The sequence below is a fragment of the Urocampus carinirostris genome, chromosome 13 (genome assembly GCF_059441175.1).
Source record: "Urocampus carinirostris isolate Australia breed hairy pipefish chromosome 13, RoL_Ucar_1.0, whole genome shotgun sequence".
In the NCBI taxonomy this organism is placed as follows: domain Eukaryota; kingdom Metazoa; phylum Chordata; class Actinopteri; order Syngnathiformes; family Syngnathidae; genus Urocampus; species Urocampus carinirostris.
In genome coordinates this window covers 28,458,358-28,484,780 of record NC_142361.1, presented here as the reverse complement: position 1 = coordinate 28,484,780, position 26,423 = coordinate 28,458,358, and the positions used below count along the sequence as shown (strand labels likewise).

Genomic DNA, 26,423 nt, shown 5'->3' with positions numbered 1-26,423 from the left:
TATTCAATAATGAAAATAATTGGAAAAGTCTCCAGGATCGGCTCCTTGGCCACACTTTATAACCCAATGTGACTCCAAATAGTTACCCATCCCTGGTCTAAATACACAATATAAGGAAGATTCACATTTTTTTTATTTTTTTGCGAGTGGGAATCATGATTGTTAGTTATCGAAACCGACAGGGAAGAAATCCCACAAGCAAAAGGAACAGCAGCTTCCCATGAAGCTCAGCCCAAACTTTGAATCGCCTTATCTTCCGCCCGGACTGTCCCTGCTCGGCTTTTTTTTGGGTATCTCCCAGGCTTTCCACTCCCACGCTTTGAGTCACTTTCCCCGGGCGAGGAATAGTTAATGGTCCGTGCTGTCACGCTGTATGGCTGCATAAAAATCACAAGCCGTAAAGAGTGACCGAAAGATATGTGGGTGGGGGGGAGATACACACCTACAAACACACAGAGATATATAACCTACCATCCCAGCTGGTGTTATAGTACGATGGCCTTGTGGGGGAGTCACATTGTTTTATTTTTTTGTTTTTTTTTGTTTTATACATGGTCCTGATATGATAATCTTGTGCACATGTTTCTTCTGCCGTGTTGGTGTTGCAGAGATGAAGCAAGTTTAGCACAAACAAAATGAGTGAATACTGTTTTCGTCATGAGAAAAAAGCGTACAGACGCTCCTCTACTTACGAACGAGATGATCGTTCGTAAGTTGAATTTGTTTGTAAGTTGCTTAGGTGCTATATTTTGTTTGTTTATGATTTATATAAGTACGTTTAAGGCTTGTACAAGTAACCTGTATTGTTTTGTACTAAAAAATACAATTTCATAAAACAATATGCTCTATAAAGATAAATAAAGTTGAGTTCAACTTACTTTTGGAAGATGCGCTTCAAGAGTTCCTCCTCCGTGGTAAAAGGTGGCCGAAAAAAAACGTTTCAACCATTTTCTCAACCGCATCAAGCTTACTTATTCCATATTCATTTTAATAGAACCGGCTTGCCTCTTTTTTACACTTTACACCAACCATATTGAATCTTTGCACGAGATATTAAACAATAAAAATGTCACAGTTCTTAGCACGCTGGAGATAGTATAGACATAGTATAGACCGTATAGATGTTTAGACACGAACTAGGAAGAGGATTTTTTTTCTTCCGTGTGGATGCTGGGTGGCTTCTCACAGCATGTAGTTTTTTTTTTGTCACTTGATCCAAAAAATCCATTAAACCCAGAAAAAGGTGCACACAATACAAAATTTAGCTTCCGAGTTTGTTTACGGAGGCAGCACCTGCCCACTGTTTGACTGACAGCTTACACCAGCCTATCGTAGTCGCACAGACAGTCACATCAGCTTTTTACCGATGTGTACACAGTCACACCCACCCAATAAAGCGCCCTCCTTAATCTGTCCCCGCTGAACACAATAATAGTAATGACAACAAAGACAAAATCAATTTATTTGAAATTCTGCGAAGAAGTGAACCATTAATACCCGAAGAGCGACGTAGCAAGGGGTCTCTATTTCTTTTTTTCATGGTTGCCAAAAATAGTATCAACTGCGAATACGCAACCCACAAGCTAAAAAAACGTTATCACTTTAACTTTTTTGGGGATAGAATTAAGGTTTAGAGCTGCTTTTACTCCTCCGTTGAGTTAAATCTGCTTTAATTTACGAAGTATGGTTTAAAAATGCTTTACGAAAAACTACAAGTTAAAGCAGTTTAAAAGGTTTGCCTTTAAAATGCTTGAACTCAGGCCACAAGTCAAAGCAACTTAGAAATTCTAACTCTAGAGGGGTTAAGTTTAAAGTTTTGAAAGTGGCTTTAACTCAAGGGTTGAATTGTGATTTTAAAAATGCTTTAACTCTAACTCCGTAATAAGCAGCTTTAAACCATAAACTATTGAGGGTTGAAGTTGCTTTGATTCACGTGTTATGGCTTTAAAAATATGTTTCCTCAAACCATAGGTTATAGCAACTTTAAAGCTTTAACTTTGAACCTTAAAAGGTTTAAAGCTACTTTAACTCGTAAAAGTTGAGACTTTAAATCTCATTTAACGTGTCGGTTGGTGTAAAACATTTTAAAAGGGGTAAATAAAGTCACAAAAAGCAACTTTTGAAGCGCTAACATTAACCTTTAAAGATTAATGCTTTAAAGTTGCTCTTGGTTTGAGTTAAAGCTTTAGTCAAAGTATTGAATTGTTTTGAAGTCGCTTGAAATGAGTTAAACTTCAAAGTTCAATCCCTTAAAGTTAAATCTGTAAAGCTAATTTAACTCATGGGTGGAACAATGGTTTTAAAAATGGTTTTAATTCAACCCAGGGGAGTTTTAAAGCTTTAACTTTTAAGCATTGAAGTTAAAGCTTTAAAGCTGCTTTAACTCATTTTTTTGTTTAAAACATATTGGGGTAAACATTTGCAGAGGGAAAGGAATTTTCGTAACTAGTTGTATCCGTGTGTGGTTTTGGTATCTGTTATCACACATTCTACCCATTACCAAGGACGGTCGGTAATTATTCACTTGGATGATACCCACTAGGTGGTGCTCTCATTGCTGTTAATACATAAAAAAACAATACGAAATATTTGTAATATTTGTTTCTTACCCGAGCAACTGAATTCGTGTTTCTGCACCTCGGCCACGTTGAGACCTTTGAGTTCGGGCGGTCCCGTGCACTGAGTGAACAGACCAATGGTAGGCCGCTGTCGGAGCCATTGGGCCAACCAGGACAGATGACAATCGCAGTTCAGATTGTTGGAATGGAGACGGCTGCATAAAAACAATCATAAAATAAAAAATCAAGCATTAAATGAAGCTATTTAAAGATGTTCGCTTGCCAGTCAAGTTGACAGCTAGCGGGGACGCAAATAGCACAAGCGTGTCATCTGTCGAGTTCCCAAACTCGCGAAGACCGCCGAGACCAAAACTTGCTAAATAACATGCTGCATGAACAATCGTAATGGCTGCAATAGAGAGGATTCCAAAACCTGAAAGTGAAATTCTTGGAATGTCCAGAATAGCTTCCGTTGGTGTTTGGAACGTGTGCGTAAATACTGACTATATACGTAAATTGGGACGCTATAAAATGCCACCGCAAGACTTTGGATGTGTGGCTCGGATTGTTTTGGCTGCTATGATTGTTTTCATTTTTACATAATTGTAAATTAGGTAATCTTGATGGGCTGCAGAGGCTATTTGGGATGAGTTGTTGTGTCTAGATGTGGGACAATGACAGTTGATCCTTTTGCTACTAGCCCAGATGCTTTTTATTCCAGTGTGGGCAGCACGGCGGCGCAGTGGTTAGCGCGTTTGCGGCATAGTTCTGAGGTCATGAGACCAAACTTCCTGTGTGGAGTTTGCATGTTCTCCCCGTGCTTGCGTGGGTTTCCTCCGGGCACTCCGGTTTCTTCCCACATTCCAAAAACATGCATGTTAGGTTAGTTGGCCGGTCCAAATTGTCCCAAGGTGTGAATGAGCGAGTGAGTTGTCTGTCTCTGTGTGCCCTGCGACTGGCTGGCAACCAGTTCAGGGTGTCCCCTGCCCACTGCCTGAAGATAACTTGGATGGGCTCCAGCACACCCGCGACCCTACTGAGGATAAGCAGTGCAGATAATAAATGGATGGCGTGTTTTCTTTTAACACATTTTGAAAAATATGGTAAAATACAAGATATTTTTAAGTTGTACTAAAAACGTAATATAAACGTAATTTAATTTTAAACATATTTATTCTTATTTTATTTTATACTCTGTTATCGGAATTACTCAAATGTATCATAGTTAAAAACATTTTAAAAAAAAAAAGAGAAAAAAATAGTTTTCTTGATCTCCAAAAACAATGCAAAGCTCTACTAATTTTTGTATTTTGTATTGACAAAGACATAAACAAAAATCCATTTTTTGGACGATTGCACTTTAAATTTTGTATTTACAAAGCAAAAACAAGATATTTTAAGGGGGGAAAGCAGTTCTATTACTTCTTTTTTTAAAAATATATTTTAAAGTTTTTTAGTGAAGAACAATTTCTCAAATAAAATATATATTGAACATATTGAAAAGAAAGAATTGGTTCCTTGCTAGATTTTTGACTTTTTTATTGTAGAAAAATCAGAAAAGAATATGTCTGTATAAAAAAAACTAAAAACATTAGAAGTATTTTTTTGTGTAAGATTTTGTAAAATAATACAAAGAAAGATGTGTTATATTTTGGTTGCATTGTAAAATGTTTCACTTGTAATAAAATAAATTAATTTAAAAAAAAACATGTAAATAAAAGATTTCTTGAAAATGTACTAAAGCCATAGAAAATTATCCAAGAAACAAATGTTCATTTATTTTCTTACGTTACCAGATTTTTTAATTGTTGTAAATATGAAAACACATTTTCTTGATTTCTCTTTTATAAAGGCATAGTAAAGCATTTTTAAAAATATTTAATGTTTAATATTTAAGATATGGACAAATAATTACAAAAAATAATGGTCTTTTATTCATTTGTATTTTCAAGTTTTTATTATACTAAAATAACAAAAACCTTTTATTCTTACTTAAAAAAAATAAAACAATATTTTTGTCAAATATAAACGTTTTCAGAAATAGCAAAATATGAAAAAAATCCTCATATTTTACAATTTCTTAAAAGATATAGCAAAACAATATTTTTGTGTGAAAGATAAAAAAAATGGTTTTATATTTTTATTTTTATATTTTGAACTGTTTTATTGTAGTCAACGTAGAAAAAAATAAATATGTATTGTTTAGCTAAATATACAATTGATAATACTATTTTTCATGGTTTTTATATAAATGATTCAATTTATGTTTATTTAAAATCCAGCATTTAGAACCACCGCTACAAAGGCTTATTATTCGATACATACAGTGATACAGAAAATACAGTCAATGTCACTCACAAGGTTCTCAGTTTGGGCATGTGGTTAAAGCTGGAAACCGGGATGCCGCTGATGTTGTTGTTGTTCAGCGTCCTGCAAGAACAAAAGGGCAGGAAAAAAAACAGTCAATGCTCAACATATTCCTCACAATAAATTTTGTCTCGCCGGCGCCCCCCGCTGAAAATATAACACCTCATTCCGCACAGATGGGGAAATCCGCATGCAAATCCGCACGTGTCAGACTCGCAATCAAAGCTTTGCGCTCGGACCCCGAGCATCAGCTGCAGCCGAGGAATAGGGTCATTTCAATCGGCCTAATAACCTTTTCCCATATTTCAAGAGCCCATCTTCTAACTGCACCCCCCTACATAAAAAACCTATACAAACAACCCCCAGTCCCCACTTAGACCATTATGACAACCTATCACTACATCTGCAATCCATCCACGCCATGAAAGCGGCCTTTAATAGCTTTTCTTTCTTCCCGGGGTCTCCCCAACCCCCTAAAAAAAAGAAAAAGCAGGCTATTGCTATAAAAATAACAAAGCTGCCGAAGCCCCCGTAGGCCAATTGGCAGTGGAGGCTTCTTTGTTTATGCCCTTAAAGAAAGGCATTTCTAATATGTACTGCTGATGAGTTATTTTTCTCTGTCAAAAACGGCATCAAAAATCGCAATGTTGGACAAAACACTGGATGCCGGGCGCAATCTCTTCATTTTACAGGGCCGATAGCAATAATTAGTGTTCAAGAGACCCCATAAACAATATTTTAAGCTGGAACTCAATTGCAACAAAGTGGAGCTTGTCTGAAAACTTATAAAAATATTGCTTTTTAGTCGTGAATTTAATAACATGGGCGACAGCAAGATTAATAATTTGAACACTTATCGATTATCAATCTAATAACCAATGTTTTAAGGTGATATTCTGTTGCAACAAAGTGGAGCTTAGACAAAAGTTTTGAATGGATTGTTTATTGATACTCAATGAATAAAAAGGCAGATGCTGATATCTGACAATATGTTAAATATCAGCAATGCTTATCGTCCAATTTCAATATTTTGAGATGGATTCAGTTGCAGCTAAATGGCGCTTGTTTTAGAAGTCTCAAACAGATTGCTCATTGGTCATCAAAGGGTGATGCCGAAATGATGCGCCGATAATGGGCTGATAACCGATATTTGAGGCTGATATTCCGTTGCTGTCATGATTACTGATGTGACTCAGCGGGCTCTGATTGGCTCCTGATCAGTACTTGTACCCAGTCCTGTCTGTCCCCTTCTGTCAGTCCGTCTGGGAACCTCAGTTAAGACTAGGCAAGCCTTTTTCGACCCTGACACCCACCTGTCCCGTTTTTTGTTCCCGCATGTCCCTCGGCTTTGACCCGTTTTTGATCCTGACCACGTCTACTCTCCTGTCCCGGCTTTCGACCTCTTTTTGTCCCCGACCATGTCTTCTCTCCTATTCTGGCTTATGACTCGGTTCCAACCCAGACCACGTTTTTGCTTTCCTGTCCCGGCTACTGAACCGTTTTCCGTCCCCGACACTGCCATCGCTCGCCACAGAAGATCCACTTCTGCGTTCGGAGCACAAACCAAGTATCAGAGCGACCTGCTTCCCACGTCCAGCAATCACCGGATCGTGGGCGCAACCCTTTCTTTTTCCTCCAATTAAACTTGTAAGAAACGCAACGCAAGTGGGTCCTGTCTCTGTTCTGGTCCTGACAGTTGCAACAAAGTAGAGGTAATTTGATCAGTTTTAAATCGATTGCCTTGAGTCATCAAATTAATCAAATGGCTAATGCTGATTTATGCTAATATGTAAAATAGGATCACAAATTATCGACTGATAATATAGGCGAATATTCAGTTGCATCAAAGAGGAGCTTATTTGAAAAATGTTAAAAGGAAATGTTAAAATCGCTAGAGAGGCAGATTCCAAGATCTTATATGTTCTATATCAGCCCCAATATTTGTCCGTTTACCAATATTTTACTCTGAGTTTCAATTGCATAATAGTTAAAAACGCTGACATTACATTTTCTAAAAATAGAACACCAAACACTCAATATACTGTAACTGTAATACTCGAAAGGCATTTGCAGATGCAACAAAAAGCAACACTAAACGTCATATGATTTCAATCATGAATTAAAGAAAAAACATGTTTGAATAAAAATGGATGATTAGTGTTTATCAAGCTTAGTTATTAATGGATGCTTACACACTGTACTTGCCAACACTACCACATTACGCATAAGGCAACATATTGTTTTTTTAATCTACCACTTTTTCAAATTTAAACAAAAATAAATTTTGACTCTGGACGATTATTTTACTCTACAGCTGATGTATTTTGAAGTAGGAGCAAGTCTTTGTGTGAGAATAAACAGTTACAACGATCACGCTTGATTTTGGTTGTAGTTAAGGTTTGCCACTTCTAGCCTTAAACAAGCACATGTTGTTTTTTTCATATTCTGGGGATGGATTGTTTTTTGAATGTAAAAATAGAGTGTGAAATAAATTGTACCACTTTTAATGTCAAAAGGTTAGCATCTATGTGCTTATTGGCCATCAGATCAAATAACGAAGGACTTGCACTGATACATGCAAGATTATTATCCAGTGCTGGTTATCGGTCCATCTCCAGTTTTCAAGAGGACAAGCTGACCTCGGAATGGAAGAGGGAGAAGGAGCCTGGGTGTGTTTATAGGATAGAGGGGAATTCTGCTGTCAACCGTGTGGAACAATGACTTAATAGCGGTTGGGCCCTCCCGACACAGCCCCCTCAAGAGGGTCATCACAAAGAGGGAAGGAGGGGTTTTCATATAATTATGTGTATACATTGGCTACGGTTATTAGCGGTGGTGAAACAATGTCTTCATATAACCTAATGATGCCGTGTTGTAATAAAATACTCACAGCACTTCCAAGCTTCGCAGAGCTCTGAAGGCGCCGTCCTCCACGCAGCCGATGTGGTTTTTATCCAGTTGACTGCAAAACAAAAGACAGGGAGAGTCATGGGGGGAAGGGGGCTTGGAAATCTATCCTTCTTTTGCTCATTATCGTCATAACAGTAAACAATACACTGATGGACTACGGGAATCAATACTGTTCATCTGAGCTTGTCTATCCACAAGAGGGGGTCGGGGGAGGGGGAGCGTGCAGTTTGTGTAATATTATCAAGGCTGAGTGTATGAGGATATCAGGCATACACATAAAAATATAACTAAATAGTTAGTATTAGAATTTTAGTACCAATGCTATAATCCTGTAAACTTTCGCGACTTACTGCTTTGTACTCTGTGGCTTCGGTGCACAGATAAAGTTTTAGTGATAAAGATTTTGGTTTCATTTCTAAATCACTGCTTTAAAGCTGCTTTAACACATGAGTTGTGTTCAAGTATTTCAAAATCCATAACTTAACCCACAAGTTAAAGCAGCTAACTTTAACAGTCAAAATTGAAGCTTTGAGATGATTTGACTCGTGGATTAAAATCCATAACTCAGCTCATGAGTTAAAGCACTTTTAGTGCTCTAACTCTAACCCTCAAAAGTCACAACTTTAAAGCTGATTTAACTTGTAGCTTGAGTTACAGCCTTTCTAAAGCTTTAACTCAACCCAAGTTAAAGCTTTACTACTGCTTTAACTCATGCGTTGAGTCATTGTTTGTTTTAACCAAAAAAGTTAAAGCTTTAAAGCTCTTTTAAAATGGGGGTTGAGTTAAATATTTTTTTAAAGCTTTAACTAAACCTAGGAGTCAAACCACGAGTTAAATCATCTTGAAAACTTTAACCTCAACCCTCAAAAGTTAAAGCTTAAAATCTGCTTCACATATAGGGTTAAGCTAAATGATTTTTAAAGCCATAACTCAAAACACAAGTCTAAGCGACATTAAAGATTTGACTTACACCCTCAAAAGTTAATCCTTTACGGCTGCTTTAACTCGTGGGTGGAGTTACAACTTCTGAGCCTTTAGGTTAACTTTGCTTTAACTCATTAGTTGAGTTATTGCTTTAAAAAGCTTTAACTCAAACCACGAGTTAAAGCAGCTTTAAACCTTTAACTTTAACATTAAATTTAAAGCTTTAGATCTTTTAATTATGAGGGTTACAGTTAGAGTTCCAATGCTGCTTTAACTCAACTTTAACTTTAAAAGTGCTTCAATTCAAGCCATGACTTCAAACAGGTCCAAAGGTTTTACTTTTGCGGTCAAGCTTAAGAGAATGAGAGCCTTAATTTTGAAGAACTACATTATAGATTAAAAATGCTACATCAACATCAGATGTGACGCACACTCACAGGTTTTTGATGTCTGTAGCTCCTCTGAATGCTTTTCTTGGGATGGACTGGATGAGGTTCTCGCTCAGATCCCTGCATAGGAAACAGAACCGGAGGAAATCACATTAGCCATAATGAAAAAGCAAAATAAGAGCGATAGTTTAAGTCATTCATCGAGGCTCATTTCCTAACAAGCAGCGTTTAGTTTCTCGTGTATAACGATCACAGCCATGACAACATCTTTCTGTATTTTTTTTCAGTTTCTCGAATCATTTTCTAGTTTTTCCTCAGGAAGAGCATCAAAAGTTTAAGTTTATATCCGGAGTTATTTTACAGTGTACACATTCTTCTATATTTCAGGTTCATCGCTTTACCCATTCATGGGTGTTAGGTTCCCTACGCACAAAGAGCAAACAAATTGCACGGCATCGGGCAGTGAAAGCTTGTCAACCAGTCTGATTCATTAGGGGAACTGCAGCCTGAAAGGACATAATCGCTGGGCATTAGGATGCATGTGTGTTTGGAATGTAATGGTCGGTTAGCAAGGGGGCATGTGTGTGGAAAATAAGTGCAAGAATAGAATTAAGCACGGGAGTAGAAGAACGTTTTAAGTCGCTTTGAATTTTAAAATAAATGGCTGAACGGAAAAAAAAGGTTGATTGTTTCACCTTTTTTTATCTGATTTTACAGAGTCTAGATTTGATATGTTAGCAATGCATAGGAAAGAAAATATACTATTTTTCTAATATGTGTTCCGAAATAAATATACACATAGAAATGTATTTGTATATTTTATATCTTGGGACCGAGAGGTCGCAGGTTAGATTCCCGGCTCCTCCGAGTTGAATATTGAAGTGTCCATAGGCAGGACACTGAACCTATAGTGCCCCCTATATGTAGGTAGGCGCTTTAAATGGCTGTCACCGCCATCGGTGTGTGAGTGTAAGGGTGAAGCGCATTGTAACTTCAGTCCATTTAACATTTATTAAAAGACAATTTCATCAAGTTGTTTTTTGCCCAATTAAAGCAAAGTAATATATTCAGACCCAGTGTGTATTATTTAGCACCTCCTAGTGGTAAGAAATTATTAAAACACAATATTAATTTAAAAAATAAGAAAAAATACTTTATATCATATAAACATGCATTTCTAAATACCAAAGGTCAAGAGATGTGTATTCATGAGCCTCACCTAAAGGGAGCTAACATAATTGTTCGCCATCTTGCTCCTACGGGTACCCAAAAACGTCAAAAAGGGCAAATAAATAAGAAATGAAATGTTGTGATTTTCTAATTTTTCATCTCCAAAGTCTGTATTCTTCTTTCTGCTTTTTAGCTGTCATTTTGGGTTGCACCACACCACACAGTGACATACAGTGGACACATATACAGTCTCCCGTCTAAGGATTGATTGTGGTAATATGCATTAAAAACTCAAAAATGCAAACTTTTTTTTCGTTTGTATGACATTCGATAATCATTTTGAGATATAAAATAAATACATGATAAAAAATTGCTAATTCAGAAAAATGCACGGTTTAAAAAAATTAAATTTGTATGTATATAATAAAGTAGGAACATCCCAAACTTGGATCAATTAGATCCATTTTTCTGGGTCCTTATATACAGAATGACCTAATTGAACACATTTTCTTTTATTATAATTTAAAGCGAAATTTACTGTTTTTTTATCTTGAGAGAAAATGAAAACATTATTCCTTAGACATTAGGTCGAATCGACCCAAGAACCTGGTTGGTCCATTTTCCACCCAAACTTGTTTTATTTTGAAGCTAACAGTATTTAGAGTATAGGTACTGTATATTTACATAGAAAGGGGGGCAAAAGGGACAAGCAAGGCACCAAAACAGCAACCTTTTACCTGTATTACTTATACTGTTCAGCGGACCAGATTACTAAACCTGATGGGCCATAAGTGGTGTGGAGACTATAGTTTGCGCACCCCTTATTCCGCACATTCTTTTATCGAACGATAAAATAGTTTTCTGACCTCTCTCAGAAAATATGCGCACAACATAACTGTACTTGTCAAATAATACGAACGTACGCTCACATTGCGAGAGGGACTCAACAGAAATACGTTGAAGCGTGACCGCAAATTCCGCCGTCTATAAATCTTCGTGACACAAGTTCCGCACATGAGACGTCATGAGAGACGAGGCTCTTGGGGATACTTCGTGGTCCCGCAAACTTTCGATCGTCATTCTTTACAGAAATGACATTTTTCTCTGAGAGCGGTACGATTTACGGAAAGATAGAATAGAAGTTATGTTGTGTAATGCACGTTTACGAGGGCGAGAAAACCATTTAAAAACATGTTATGACTTGTTCTTACGCATCGTCGGTTTGATGTGACAAGTTTTACCAGTTATACGACCAAATGATATTCATTTGCTTGTGTGTGCATTAGAAGGTAAGTGCCTACTTTAAATTTGTTTTTAGAAATTGTAAAACGGAGACAGGACCCACTCGCATAACGTTTCTCACACTCGACCTAGAGATCGCTGGTCGCGGGGTTGCTCAGACGTGGAAGTCAGACTACCGTGGCGAGCAAAGGTGGTGTCGAGGGCGGAAAAAAACAGGTCAGTAGCCGGGGTGGAAGAGAAAAAACGTCGTCGATATCAGAAAATGGGTCGTTATTCGGGACGGGAGAACAGACGTGTTCGAGACCAAAACAGTAGCGGGAGAAAGACAGGAGCAAAAACACAGGACAGGCAAAAAAGGGCTTGCGGTGTAAAACGGAGATTTGCAGACGGACCGACAAAAGGGGACTAACATGACAGAGTTTAAATACTGACAGGGAGCCAATCTGTCAACAAGCTGCAGCTGGCGCCCACGGGCGGGGCCAATCGGGCGCCATGGCAACCATGACAGAAGCTGGCGCCACACGGCGGGGGCCAATTGGGCGCCATGGCCACCGTGACATTCAGTGCATTTAATGTTAATTTGAGCTTTACTCATAGGCTAACACCTATTTCGATCAATTGTTATACATGCCGCATGCTTCAAAATTTATGAAAAATATAGGGGTTTATAGTTGGGTTTTTATGCTAATCTTTTCAAGCTTTTTACAATGACGAGCTCAATCGAATCGTGCTGACAATGCCTAAAGAATAGAAAGAAGAATTGAAAAGACAAGGAACGAAGTGACGACAACTTGATGTCCTCATGTCGTCGAATTCAACCCATGCGGTAAAACATCCCTAATCCTATTAGCAATTGGCTGAGGACAACAACCCGTTTGATTTAGTGCCGTTTGATTGGATTACCGATGTAGAAAGTAGCTTTATGAACGCAAGTCTGTTGAGAGTGCAAAGAAAACAATCGTCTTCTTTCTGGCTTTGTCCTTGTCCTTCGTTCGAAGAGTAATCACGGCGGTCATGATTTGTAGTCAGCAGTCTTCAAGCGCATCGACGGTTCCAAGTAAACTTGGCCCGATAGTACTTCTGCATTTACACTTTCTTAAAATGGCAAACAGAACATTTCTGCGGGGGTGCACGCTGTACTTTACATAGTCTGCGGTTGCCACACTCTGACTCCTTTTTTCAGTGTTTTTTTTTCCCCGAGGCTTAGCTGACTCAGTTTGGAAGCGAGCGATTTGACGTCGCTGATTAGTTTGAAAGTCGATTTTCGGGGAAACATGAACTAGCTAAAGTAAGGCACAATTACGGCGCTGGCCGCAAAGATGGATGTGGGGCACCCTGGTCAGCGGGTTAATCTGAAGTTACATTGCTTGGTAATGTATACAGTACCTCGGCGCTCAAAACAGACATTTTGCAGTTAACGGGCAATCTGGCCTTGTTACCGAAGACCAAAACATGTCTCTTTTACTTAGGGGCCGTCCACATGAATGCATTATATATATATATATATATATATATATATATATATATATATATATATATATATATATATATATATATATATATATATATATATATATATATATATATATATATATATATATATATATATATATATATTAGATTTTCTATTGTTATTTAGTTATTATTATTAGTTTTACTTTTTTATCATATTTTATAATATCATTATATTTACACTATATTTATATATATTGTTTTTATCAGATTAAATTATTAAACATGCATGTCAGGTTAATTGGCCGATCCAAATTGTCCCTAGGTGTAAATAAGCAAGTGAGTTGTCTGTCTCTGTGTGCCCTACGACTGGCTGGCAACCAGTGCCGTCTGCCTACTGCCTGAAGACGGCTAGGATGGGCTCCAGTATATGTATACTGTATATAAAAATATAAGGTATATTAGTGGGCAGCACGGCAGTGCAGTGGCTAGCGCAGTGGCTAGCGCGTGTGTGGCACAGTTCTAAGGTCTTGGGAACCTCCTGTGTGGGTTCAAATCCAGCTACCGGACTTCCTGTGCGGAGATTGTATGTTCTCCCCGTGCTTGCGTGGGTTTCCTCCGGGCACTCCAGTTTCCTCCCACATTCCAAAGACATGCATTTCAGGTGGATTGGCCGGTCCAAATTGTCCCTGGCTGTGAATGAGCGAGCGAGTTGTCTGTCCCTGTGTGCCCTGCGATTGGCTGGCAACCAGTTCAGGGTGTCCCCTGCCTACTGCCCGATGATTCCTAGGATGGGCTCCAGCACCCCCACGACCCTACTGAGGATAAGCGGTGCAGCTAATGAGAGATGAGATGAGGTATATTACTTTTAAATAACAATTGTTATTTTCGGATCTGATCGTTTTGCACTTTTTTATTGCTAGTTGTTAATTCATTTATACAACTTTATTGATGTCCTTTTTTGTTTCTTTTCATATTTATAATATTCATTCATAAATAGATATTGATTTTTAAGTAGTTGTAACACTTTTTTACATCTCATCATATTACAGCTTCTATTAAATGTGATTAAAAAAAGGATTACAGTCCATCTATTTAAGCTGAAGTGCAAAAACATGTTGGGGCATGTTTGTGTGGAACTCTTTGAACTTCAGCTTTATTTTCAGATTTCCAGGTGGTTTTTAGACCATTCTTTTTGTAGAAATGTAAGCCCAGTATCTGTCATCCTCACTTGAAAATATAAAAAAGTTTATTGGCTATTTAAAGTCAAAATTTGTCTACAATGTTAAGGAAACCCTGTATATAGCGTATATACCCCCTGATTATCTTTTCCAAACTTAACTTCTTTTTGTTTTTCAAAACAACCCCAGGGGAGCAGCTCTCGGAAAACAATCTCAAACAGAAGCAAAGCACAGACACTATCAGGTAGAAAACAGGAGCAGGGGTCGTAACCTTCAGAAATCTTTGACTTGCTCAACAGAATTCAGCCTGAGAGGCACAAAATAAACTGTCATACGCTTGTCACTCTCGCTCTACGAACGCAAAGTCTTGAATGATCCATCAAACATTTGGCTCCAGTTTAAGCCTTCAGGCCTCGACTGCTGCATTGGAAGAGTTATTCTTTCTATTGCAGGTGTGTCAACCAAATGCGGATATAGCAGACTGGTATAGATTTACCCTAATGCACAACATACCCCGAGGTAGGCACTTAGTTCGTTAGGTAGCCAGGCTCTTGGTAGGTGACGTTGCTCACAGTTCATTCCGATTGTAGCTGCAATAATGGCCTACCACATATGTTTTAGGTCTGCTTTTGCTGTTTGCATGTGTTTCAGTCTCCAGGTTGTATTTTCTGTATACTGGACTTCAAACAATGCAATTGTTTGGCACTGATAAGATTGTTTACAAGAACCTCTGGCGTAATTAGCGACGCTATCAGACATAGCTCAAGGCGCCTGGTCTGGAGATTAGGCTTATGTTGAAAAGTAATGTCTGGTTCCTGTCTGATTCACATCATTAACTTCGGATTATTATCTTGGTAAACTGCATAAATAGCATTCACAGCACAGATTCGCTTCAGGTGGGGAGAGGGTTGTTGCAAAATCGTGGAAAGGTTAATCCCTACAATCTTTAAATCAGCAAACTCTCACTTAACATGGTATCAATTTCACTACTTCACTGATTTGATTTGTGCATTGCTTCTTCTCTACCTTTGTGTGCGTCAATAACGTGGTCTAATGGTTTAACAACATGCCAAATTAATGTTCGTGAAAAGTCTCGTCCATTATCAAGTTTCTCTAAAACCCATGAAGACGACAAAATACAACATGAATTGTAAAAAATAAAATAAATGGTTCTACTTAACATATTTCACACAGCAAAGAATCTTTTTGGAACAAAATCCATGCTATAAACAATGGCTCCTGGTGCATATTAGACAGTTAACTTTTTTGATAACATCACAAGATTCAGAAGAAATTCAACCAGATGTTCCACTTTTAGGCAAACAGTGTGAGGAATTGTCAACTGCAGCTGACTACGCCATGTTGTAAAAACATAGTAAACAAACAAGTAGCAATGGAAAAATGATTGATCATTGCAGTTTAGGCATGCATGCATGCTTCAGTCTTAAGTTGTCTGCTACGGGGTATTGATTTTAACAGTTGTTTATCATGGTGGGTGGTTCGCAACAGGGCCCAGTCATGCGTTTTTTATACGATACAAAAAAACTCATCTCAAACATATGTTTCTGTTTATAGAACTTGGGTTTCTGTTTATCAACGGTAGAAAAATTAACACATTTTTTGCAAATGTTGAGGCTTGGGATAAGCACCAAGACACACCACAGGGAATGGTGGCCCTACGACCCTAGTGGTAAAGGGATCCAACACACACAGTTTGAGCAAAACCTGATTAAAACGGTAACCTATCTAACCTAAACAGAAAAAACTAGAGCTTGTCATATAAAGTGAAGAAACACTGAGGTTTTATTAAGAATGGATGAGCCCGATAATTTTTTGTAAATATTCAAGGTAAGAGTAGGGGGATTGTCAAATTTATGTTTTTCCTAAATCAAGCAATGTTTTTGAGAAAAAAATCAGCATTTTTTTTGTATAATGGAAGTAGGTAGTACTAGTCTTATTACAATACGGTCTTCAAATAAATGAAATATGATTCAACTGGTGTATATTTCCTTCACTTCCCTGGGTCTAAGGTGGAGAAAATAAATTGATTTGAGAATCAGATAAGAAATACACCAGAAAAAAATAGTAATAAATAGGTGTCATTTATTAACTCAAACTAAAACAATGCACAGTAGTAAATGGCGTAGTAAAAGTCGATAGCAAGGGTCACCAATGTGGTGTCAGTGGACACCAGGTAGCCCAATAGGATGTCACGATCCTGCATTCTTTAGTTCTGTTTCAATGTATGTTCTCTTTCTCTCCCTCTTTACCTTCCAGGTTATATTACCTTTTCTCCTATCACGTATCGTCCTTTTTTCCTTTAATATTACTCTGTCCCCTTTGGTTCCTTGCTAGTATGTTGCCTTTTTTGTCATGTTCCAAGCACTCTTGTCACAGTGGTCTTGTCTACCTAGTATACCAAGCCCCTGCCGGACCTCCAAAACTTCAAATATTGCCTGATGGACTTTTTGTCAGTCGACTCTGCCGGTTGGACTTACTGAATATCAGAATCTTTTGTCTATCGATTTGGTAGCGCTTGTTTGCCGCGTTTCCTGCCCTTCCTTGTGAAAAACACTGCTCTAATTAAAGACAACCATTCCATTGGACGAATCTGTTCTTCTACATTGTGCCTCTGCCCCAACTCCAGAGGGTTTGTGACATAGTAACACCTGAATAGCCCGCAGACGGGTTCTGAAAACAGGTCACTAGTGATGGGTAATTGCGATTTTTCTTGAAAATTAGATTTCTCATGTACATGACGTTTTATAAGTTGACTGAGCTTTTTTTTAACACTGCCAAAAATTACAGCTTGGTAATAATTATAACAAAGTAATAACATGCTCACACGCTATATCAGAAATACATACAAAACTGGTAGAGCATTGCCCAGTTTCAGTAATCAGTAACAAATAAAGAGCTCACAGTGTCCAAAAGGTTGGGGACCACTGGTCTACAGTACAAAAGATTTACTCAAGTGGATCATGAACATACAGTATAACCCTTGCAACATTACAAAGGACATTTGTTTACGAGTCAAAAACACAGGTTTTCACATTTTATATGTGCTCCTTTCCACAATTACAGATGGTTTCGATGAATACAGATTGTATTTAGTTTCATTTCTGAAGCTTATTATCTTTTTAGAATTGTGGAGCAAAGCTCCATCTATTTTTATTTTATTAAAACCTTACTTTTAGAAGTAAAAAATTTTGAACAAGTCATTGGAAGTATACACCAAATTTGGACCTGAGAGGCAAAAGATCGTGGGAACTCGACGATAGGTGAGCATCATGATTTGAGGTTGCGGAGGGCGCACGTGTCCGGACAGCAAAAAATGACAAATGATTAGGACTTCTCCAGTGGAAAGCCTTTGGGGCATCTGGCCGTGCACTGTGGGAGTCTGTGGCTACGTACGACGTGCTTTATGCGACGTGAAAATGAAAACATCGTAAATGAAACAACTACATTGAAAAAAGCGCTCCTCGCCAAGACATACAATCCCATCTTTCAAATCCCTACGATTTCACAATCTTTACCGTCATGGTTGGTTGACAATTGTGGTTGACGCAGACATTCAAAAAAGAAATGGATTGAGCTGGGTTTTTTTGAGATATTGCATATCAACTACATACTGACATTTATGGAGGCATGAGAAAACTCACTGATGAATGCTATTTCTTTGTGTTTTCCCCCTATAACATAACAATAGTATGTTGAATGGACCTCTACTAGTCCAAACACAGCATTTTTTGTGACTTGAGAAACATTATCCACCTGTTTTTATCTTTCCCAGGGGGCGACCATTTTGAAAATGCTTGAAAATAACTTCATAAACCTTAAGGTCACTTAATGACCAAAGAAGGTTAACCATAATTGGTGGTTATCTAAAGCCTGGATATTTGTCACCAACTTTTTGAAGCTAAGAGCTACTTTTTTGTTACTGATTAGCGCAAAGAGCTACAAGTTTGATATTCGAGTTCTAAAACAACACAAGTTATTACTATGTTGTTACTATACTATTACTGCATCCCTTAGTACGCCATTCTTCGTACTTAGAATCAGTGCATTGAAGCTTGAAAAAAGTTCCATTATTCCCATTCGCCGGCAGGCCGACAATTAACATTTTTGCCAGGCTTAGTTTTTTTTAGCTGTTCTGTCCACCAAAAAGTGAACTGCACAGGGCAGCGGCAATCCATTACCAAGATCCCATATTGCCGCGAGCATGGACCAACAGAAGTCACTTTTGTTGGGAGGTGTTGTATTCTGACCCGCCTATTATGAAATGCACAGTTGTTGCCATGATCCATTATCCTCGGTCGAGTATTACAGAGAGCAAGGGCTGACGTAACGCATTTTTTTTTTCAGTTCGGGCAGCTGACCGATGGCATTCTGGCCCACTTAATATGAACTGCATGTTTTGGCAGTGATCTATTATTCCCATTCGACTATTGCTGAAAGCAGCAGCCGAGAGAGTGATTTTGTGTCACACATGGCTACCTTTTTTCTGTTCCTTCCGCCTGAAATGAACATCATCTCTACAGCTGCGATGCATTATCCCCGGTCGACTATTGCTATGTGCAAGGGCCAGCAAAGTGCAGTTTTTCTTTGGGTTCAGGCCACTGAAGTGTGCTGTTGTGGCCTTTTGTTTTGAGAAATTGTTTGACAATAATCAGGAAGCCTTGCAGTACTTGTAATGCATATTCAGAACAAATGACAACAACAACAATCCTCTGATCCATTATCCCTGGTAGAATATTCCTGCAAGCAGTGCTGGCAGGAGAAATATTCAAATTGGGGGGCTACTGTGTGGATTTTTCCCATATCACAGGTTGTAGTCCCTATTAACAGCAATAAAAGAGGGATTACAGTTTGATGTGTTTATTAAGCAGGTTGTAATTATTTGCCAGGACCAGAACGGAGACAGGACCCACCAGCGTTACGTTTCTCTTAGTTTTATAGGGAAGAAAGCAAAGGGTTGGACCCACGATCCGGTGATCGCTGGACGCAGGAAGCAGGTCGCTCTGAACGCAAAAAAAAATGGGTCAGTAGCCGGGACAGGAGAGCAAAAAACGTGGTCGGGATCGGAAACGGGTTGAAAACCAGGAGAGGAGAGTAGGCGTGGTCAGGATAAAAAAACAGGTTGAAGCCGGGGAAACACACAGGTGAAAAAAAGCTTGCCTAGAGTAAACTGAGGTTCGCCAACGGACTGACAACAGGTAACAGAAAGGAGAGGGTTCAAATAGGGAAAGGCCAAAGGAGCGGGCACAAGTGCATTACATCAGTAATCATGACATTACTAATAATAGGGTTTCATAGTCAACTACCATAACATCTGTTTTGTATCAGGGCACTGATGAGTGATTTACCCATATAAATTGTAGACTAATTTTAAATCTTTCATTTAAAGGCACTGATCACATCAATGATTTCTCACTCTAGTTAGAAATCAAATTTCCCAGAAAGTCACTGTAATTTATTACCGGGTAGCCTTTTCTAGAACCGTTATGCGGGCTACTCAGGTTTTCTTAGTTGGCTACTTGGTGCCTGAGGGCACCACGTTGGTGAACACTGTTCTAAAACTGGGTAGATTTTTCTTGTAACACAAATGCTAAAACTAGAACTATAAACTAAATTATTTAGTGTCGCTATATAAATAATTACTTAATCCTTTAAGTTAGCCGGTACGATTAAACAACAAATGTGAGGGAAGCACTTGCTTTTCAGTAAAGAAAAATGAACTCCACAGGTGTCTTTGCTGCAGCTGTCCCTCCGCATGTCGGATACTCAAATTTCAGAAAATAACCCAAAAGCGTAGGATGGAAATCTTTCGGCAACAGCGTTTTCCGAAGCAGTGAGGTCTTGGCTCAGAGTAGCTGCTTTCTCAACCGTGATCATTGGTTGGCCCATCACTACTATTCATCTTACGGGCTTAATGTCAATGCGACCTCCATGAAATCAAACGGTTTTTGTATCGAGTGAACAGTACGGTTCAGAGAAAACCAATATCTGTGAACGCTATTCCGACCAAAACGGCAACTTGTTTGAAATTCGCACAGTGTGTCCATTCACATATGTTCAAACACTGTTTATTTTCATCATTTCTCAGATCGATTGCACGATAAGTGACCCGGCCGACACACTTTTCATTTTGTTAGAGGAGTGAAAAAGACAGAAAGCAGGCACTGGAATGTCCCTGATTATGTTCTCATTAAGCTGGTTAATGGGGTGTGTGGGGGCTGTTAAAAGTAGCGGCAGTGTGCTGCCACTAACTGCTAACTACCCTCTTCCTCCCTTCGCACTAAAAGAAAGAAAAACATGAAAAACCAAGGAGCAACTGCAAAGGTTTTGACCTAGCATCACTATAGTTAAAGATTACAGCTAGAGTATGTGCAATGAATAAAACAAGACATGGTTCAACACGGATGGCCAAAACCTGATTTTTGGGCAAGTTAAACTTTTTCAGATCTGATTTGTGCTTTTGAAGGATTGTCAAACAGAGAGGCATCGTTTCAACATCCGAGCAACAGAGTTGACGATAATACAGATCTTGATTGAGGTTTCCATCTGGATAGGATTACTAAATGTGTAGATTTTAGGTTCTTGGTCATGTTAGGCCATAGGTCCGAGCATAGGTGGATCAGAAAATAATTCAGTTGCAAATTTAGGAATTGGTTACAGTGTGCGGATAGATATAATTTAGCCACTGTACAATGTGTATGGTTAACTTGGTTAGTAGTCTGGTTATTAGATTGTTGGTGAAGTTCACAATGACCCACCTGCAACACAATTACCATTTCTCTATAACAGTCTGCTTGGTAAGTTTACTTTTAACTTTTCTAGGGTCTAACTCTGACATTTGTGGCCACAATAAATCAAACGATACATGTTTTGATATTATCTATTTTTCTTCTGTATCAGTTGTTGATGGTAGGCAGTAGTCAGTATGTTCCCGCTCTCAACCTTGACACTTGTGCCTATCGCCTTTCAGTACGTCAAAATCAAGTCAAGTCATGTTTATTTGTATAACTCTTAATCACAAAGAGTCTCAAAGGGATGCACAGACCACATATTATTGCAAACCACAGACTATTATGACACCATCCCCTGATCTAAAACCTACATGAGGGCAAGGAAAAACTCAAAAACCTCAACATGAGGAAAAAAAAAAAAAAAAAAACTTGAGAAGAGACCCCAAATAAGGTAATCCCCCTTCCAGGATGACCAGCCTGCAATGGATGTTGTATAACAAATAATACAGATATTGTCAACAGCAAACACAGGCCATTCATAAGATATAGAAAAGATGTATGTTTTAAGCCTAGATTAAAAACAGTTCCACTGGGGTTGAGGTTATTAAAATGATAATATAGTTCCCGTAATTAGTCTGGTTATCAAGACCAATCCCAAGGTCTTGGTTTTGTTTGGATTAAGTGGACTTAAAGTTTTGATCGAAGCCAGTTAAGACAAGGTTATTGGTTGCAGTCTCGAAATCAAAAGCATTTTTACCTGGTCTTGTCTCGATCAAGTGGGTCTAGAGCGTTGACCAAAACCAGTTGAGACGGAGGGTTTTCTTTTATTCTCAGAATCAAAGGTATTTTATACTTGGTCTTTGATCAAACACAATTATGACAAAGTCAGTATGATGGTCTTCTAAATTCTTACCATAGTTATAGGTTTTGTTTTAAAAAAGAGTTGGTATTCTCTTGACCTAACACTCCAGGTTTCATGGTCTTGTCTAGTTTTTGGTTAAGTTTCAATCTTGGTATCCTCACCACAAAATTTAGTCAATATGTACATGTATGCTCCATTTGGTGCCATATACTCCAGATACATTTATTGTTCAACTGTCATTCAAGGAATGGCTGATGGGGAGGTAATTTGATTGGGTAAAATAACTTTTGTTTCTTGGTCTTGTATAGGTCTTGAATAGATCTCACCGCCAGATAAATCCACTCATCTGGTAATGTGAAAAAAAGGTTGGTAAAATGGTCTTTAATTGGTGCAGCAAGGTAGTTTAAAGTGTCAAGCAGGTATGAAAAAGCCACTAAGTAAACAAGGTTTGACATTAATGATGCCAAAATACAAACTGGCATGCAATTGTGCACATACTTTATTCCAGCTACTTTAAAGAGACAGCCAACCACGGAGAAACGTTCACCAGCATAAATTAAGTAATTACAAGGAAATAATAGAAGAGGCACTATGTCAATAAACCAAATCACACATTAAACGGTCCATGCTTCCCATACCTGAGGTTTGAGTGTATAAAGGACCATTTGTTATGATAAGATGTGAAGACATTTTGTTGGCTGTGATACAAAGACCTGCAGAGAATAAAGCTCTAGTGTCAAGCACATGAAAAAAAGAGGAGGTGTTAAGATTGGGGGGAAACGTAGAGGGAGGTGAGGATTCAAGCTGCAGGGCAGTTGGGTGGCTTCCAAAATACAGGTGTGTGTGTGGCCCCTGAGAGTGAATAAGTGTTTCTGTGTGTGGTCAAGACAATTCCTTTGTCATTCTTTTGCTTCCACGCCTTCTCTTCGGCGCTGAGTAAATTATAAACACGCCTCCTGCTTGTGTCTTCTTTGCGTCTCTGTGTTGAGCACATGGGGCGATGCTTGGGGGCGTCGGCGGGGGGCCCACATTCAATGTAAGGGATTGATGTTGACGTGGAATGACGGCTGTGTTTGGGGTGCTGCTTTGTATCTTCGCGCTTTGCTCAGGAGATAAAATTGAATAAAAAAAAGTAGATGGGAACTTTTTCAATTAAATGTACACAGCAGAAAATAAATTGTTCCATTGGTAGAATATTTTGCTCATGATATATATTATTTCTCTTAATTTATTACTTTTTAACTTGTTTTTTTAGTGGTAAAATTAAAAAAAAATGTGAAAGAACTAATTTTTTTAATAGTGAACTTATTTTTCCTCATATTAAGTAGGTTTAGCCATTTTACTAAAATACTGCTCAATATGTTTAATTTACTTAGAAATATAACCTAAAAATAACAAAAATATCATCTTAAAATTCTTTAGCAAAACTAAAAAAATATCTAAATTCGCATTACTTTGTGTAGCAAAAAGTTTATCATTGTATGTGTTTTTCTTAGTTTACTGAAAAACATTATTACATGAAGAAAATCATTTTGTAAAAGTAATTAAAAAATTCAAAATATTTTATTAAATTAGACTTATTTAGTAGTAACAAAATATACATGAGGTATCTTTAGTTTAATTATTTTGCTCATTTTAAGTATATTTTCTTATTTTACTTAAAGTATTTCTTAAACTATTTATTAAAATAAGAACAATGTTTTTTTAAAGAAAAAAAATCAAGTTTCTTCAAAATAAAAATATTAGTACAACTAATTAAATATAAATTAGCAAAATGTTGATGCAGAGGAGCTATATTTACTTATTTTAAATCTCGTATACTATTTAATTAGAAAAACCTTTAGTGAAAGGCAAAAAAAAATCTTAAAATATTGCTTACGAATGAAAAAAATAGTAAAACGTAGAAAATATAAATAAACATTATCTTAGATACAGTAAAGTTTTATTTTGCTCATTTTGAGTATATTTGTTCTTATTTAAAAAAAAAAATTCATATGTATATTTGATTATCAATTTTCTGCACCGCTTATCCACAGTAGGGTCTCAGGGGGTGTTGGAGCCCACTCCAGCCAACTTCTGGCAGTGGACGGGGAACATCCTTAACTGAATGCCAGCCAGTCGCAGGGCACACAGAGACAGACAACTCACTCACTTGGCTCGGCCAATTAACCTGCTTGCTTTTTGAATGTGGGAGGAAACCGGAGTACCCGGAGGAAACCCACACAGGCACGGGAAAACATGCAAACTCCGAACGGGGATGCTGCAGTAGCTGGAATTGAACAATGGACCTCTGCACCGTGACGTTGCGCGCTAACCACCCACCGTTGTGCTGCAATAATTTATAAATATATTTTTTAAAACAAAATAAATCTTTCTTAAAATATTTCGAATTACATGTGTGTTTTTGCTTAGCATTTGAATCAATAGTCTCATCTCATCTCATTAGCTACACCGCTTATGCTCAGTAGGGTCCCGGGGGTGCTGGAGCCCATCCCAGCAATCATCCGGCAGTGGGCAGAGGACACCCTGAACTGGTTGCCAGCCAATCGCAGGGCACACAGGGACAGACAACTCGCTCGCTCATTCACACCTAGGGACAATTTGGACCGTCAAATCCACCTGAAATGCATGTGTTTGGAATGTGGGAGGAAACCGGAGTGCCCGGAGGAAACCCACACAAGCATGGGGAGAACATACAAACTCCACACAGGAAGTCCGGTAGCTGTATTTGAACCCACACGGGAGGTTCCCAAGACCTCAGAACTGTGCCGCCAACCACTGCACCGCCGTGCTGCCCTGAATCAATAGTGTTTTATTTAAATTTAGCATTTTTACACATCTAGTGGTCAATATTAAATACACAATGGGGCTTTAACTTTAGCTTTTAAAAAATAAAGTTTAAAATAATGAAAGTAATATGATAAAAGTGGAGGGAAATGACCAAGATGGTTCCACAGACGCGGCTGTCATCAAAGTCATCAAATGTGCTTTATGACAAGCTCGATGCTCCAACGCTGGAAGAACACTAAATATAGTCATCTACAAACAGTCGCTTGGCACTAGTACGGATCGGCGCATATGAGATTAGCATCTGTTTGTCTTTGCAGATGTTTGTAGGTTCCTCCTGTGTTGAAAGCTCCTGGAACAAACAGCTGGGAAGGATGTCAGAAGCAGGGGTGGGGGGGGTGCAGGCGTCACTTCGCTATCGTCTTGCTTTCCTCAACCTTCTCGCTTTCCTCAACCTTCTCGCTTTCTCTGTTTATTCACATGGGCTTCAGGAAATAAGTCATCACGCAGCATTATCTCATTTCCAAGGGACCCCACGGCTTGTCACAGCCTAGTCATCGTCCACATATCCAGAGCAAGCATCTGGAGAAGGTTTGTGTTATTTTAACGGCGAAAAACAACACGGTGCGTCCGTCACGCTTGCTATTTGGCGCACACACACAACATCTCGTTTCGACGGGGATTTCATGGATGGACTCTACTCTAATCATCTACAGCTCAGCGGCCAATGAGAAACACACAGTGGACCCAAACTGGAACACTCTGCAACCACCAAGAGAAAACACAATGTCAGTGGAACTTATCAAGTCCACATGAAGGCTCAACACACACACACACACAGGCTGCGAATGCGGTTTAACTGTTGCCCACATCTCTGCTTTCACTGTAAATGATTCATGATGTCTTTCTGAATTTGTGAGCTTGGTGGGCATGCCTCCCTGCCACCCATGACTCCATATAAAGAGTTAATACAAGCAAAGAAAGACGTGGAGAAAATCTATCCCGCCTTGCCGGCTTTGGCTTCACCCTCATTTCCTCTGCCATTATGTCTGCTCGTGTTTCGGAGCATTTCCAAGGTTTTCGCTGGCATCCATCATGACCGGTGCTTGGAGGCAAAAAAGGGAAAGCTTTGTGAATGGAGAGGCTTTGCACCCGGACGTACTTGAGCAGTTGTCTATCCATCAAGGTAGACAATAGAGGAAAGACAATAAGGAGAAAAAGTGGGACAATGGAAGAGGGCGAGGGGGGGACATACACCTCTCAATAGGCCCATTTTTGGTGCTTTTAACTATCGATATGAAACTATGAGTACAGACAATCCCCTACTTAGCAATATTCGAGTTACGAAGAACGGTAGATATGAACATTTTTTTCGGGATGTCGAAAAATATCGGGACAAAGCTGTAAGTTAGATGTTGCAACTTTTTCCGAGTACAGGACTGTCCTGTAGTGCTTCTTTCCGCCACTACCGGGCTTGTGGCGCTATGAGAGGTGAACCTGCATCCACCCCGAAGAAGAAATACGGCTTCCTCTTCCTAGTTTGTGTGTAAAGATTCTATACTGTATCTCCACCACGCTAAGGACTTTGATATTTGTATTGTTTAACATCTAGTGCATCCCTTTAATATGGTTGGTGTAAAGTGTAAAGAAGAGGCGATACGTTTCATTTGAAATGAAAGTGAAATATTGAAGCTTGATGCGGTTGATAAATGATCGCTTTTTTTGGCCACTTTCTACCACGGAGGAGGAAGTCCCCTAACTCGTTTTATTTTTTAGTACAAAACAATACAGGTTACTTATGCAAGCCTTAAGCATTCATACCATACAAAATA

At 38.6% G+C, this 26,423-nt stretch overlaps 1 protein-coding gene across 4 annotated transcripts in view; it reads right to left on the bottom strand.

Annotated features, from left to right (window-relative positions):
* The window catches only part of slit1a (slit homolog 1a (Drosophila)), a 179,080-nt gene that overhangs the window by 78,987 nt on the left and 73,670 nt on the right, over positions 1 to 26,423 (bottom strand). For all 4 annotated transcript variants that reach the window (XM_088350660.1, XM_088350662.1, XM_088350661.1 and 1 more), the window contains exons 5-8: positions 9,197 to 9,268; positions 7,816 to 7,887; positions 4,917 to 4,988; positions 2,610 to 2,773 (exon numbers count right to left, since the gene is read on the bottom strand). In XM_088350660.1, coding sequence (XP_088206786.1) covers positions 2,610 to 2,773; positions 4,917 to 4,988; positions 7,816 to 7,887; positions 9,197 to 9,268 — 380 coding nt within the window. The remainder of the gene's footprint in view (positions 1 to 2,609; positions 2,774 to 4,916; positions 4,989 to 7,815; positions 7,888 to 9,196; positions 9,269 to 26,423) is intronic.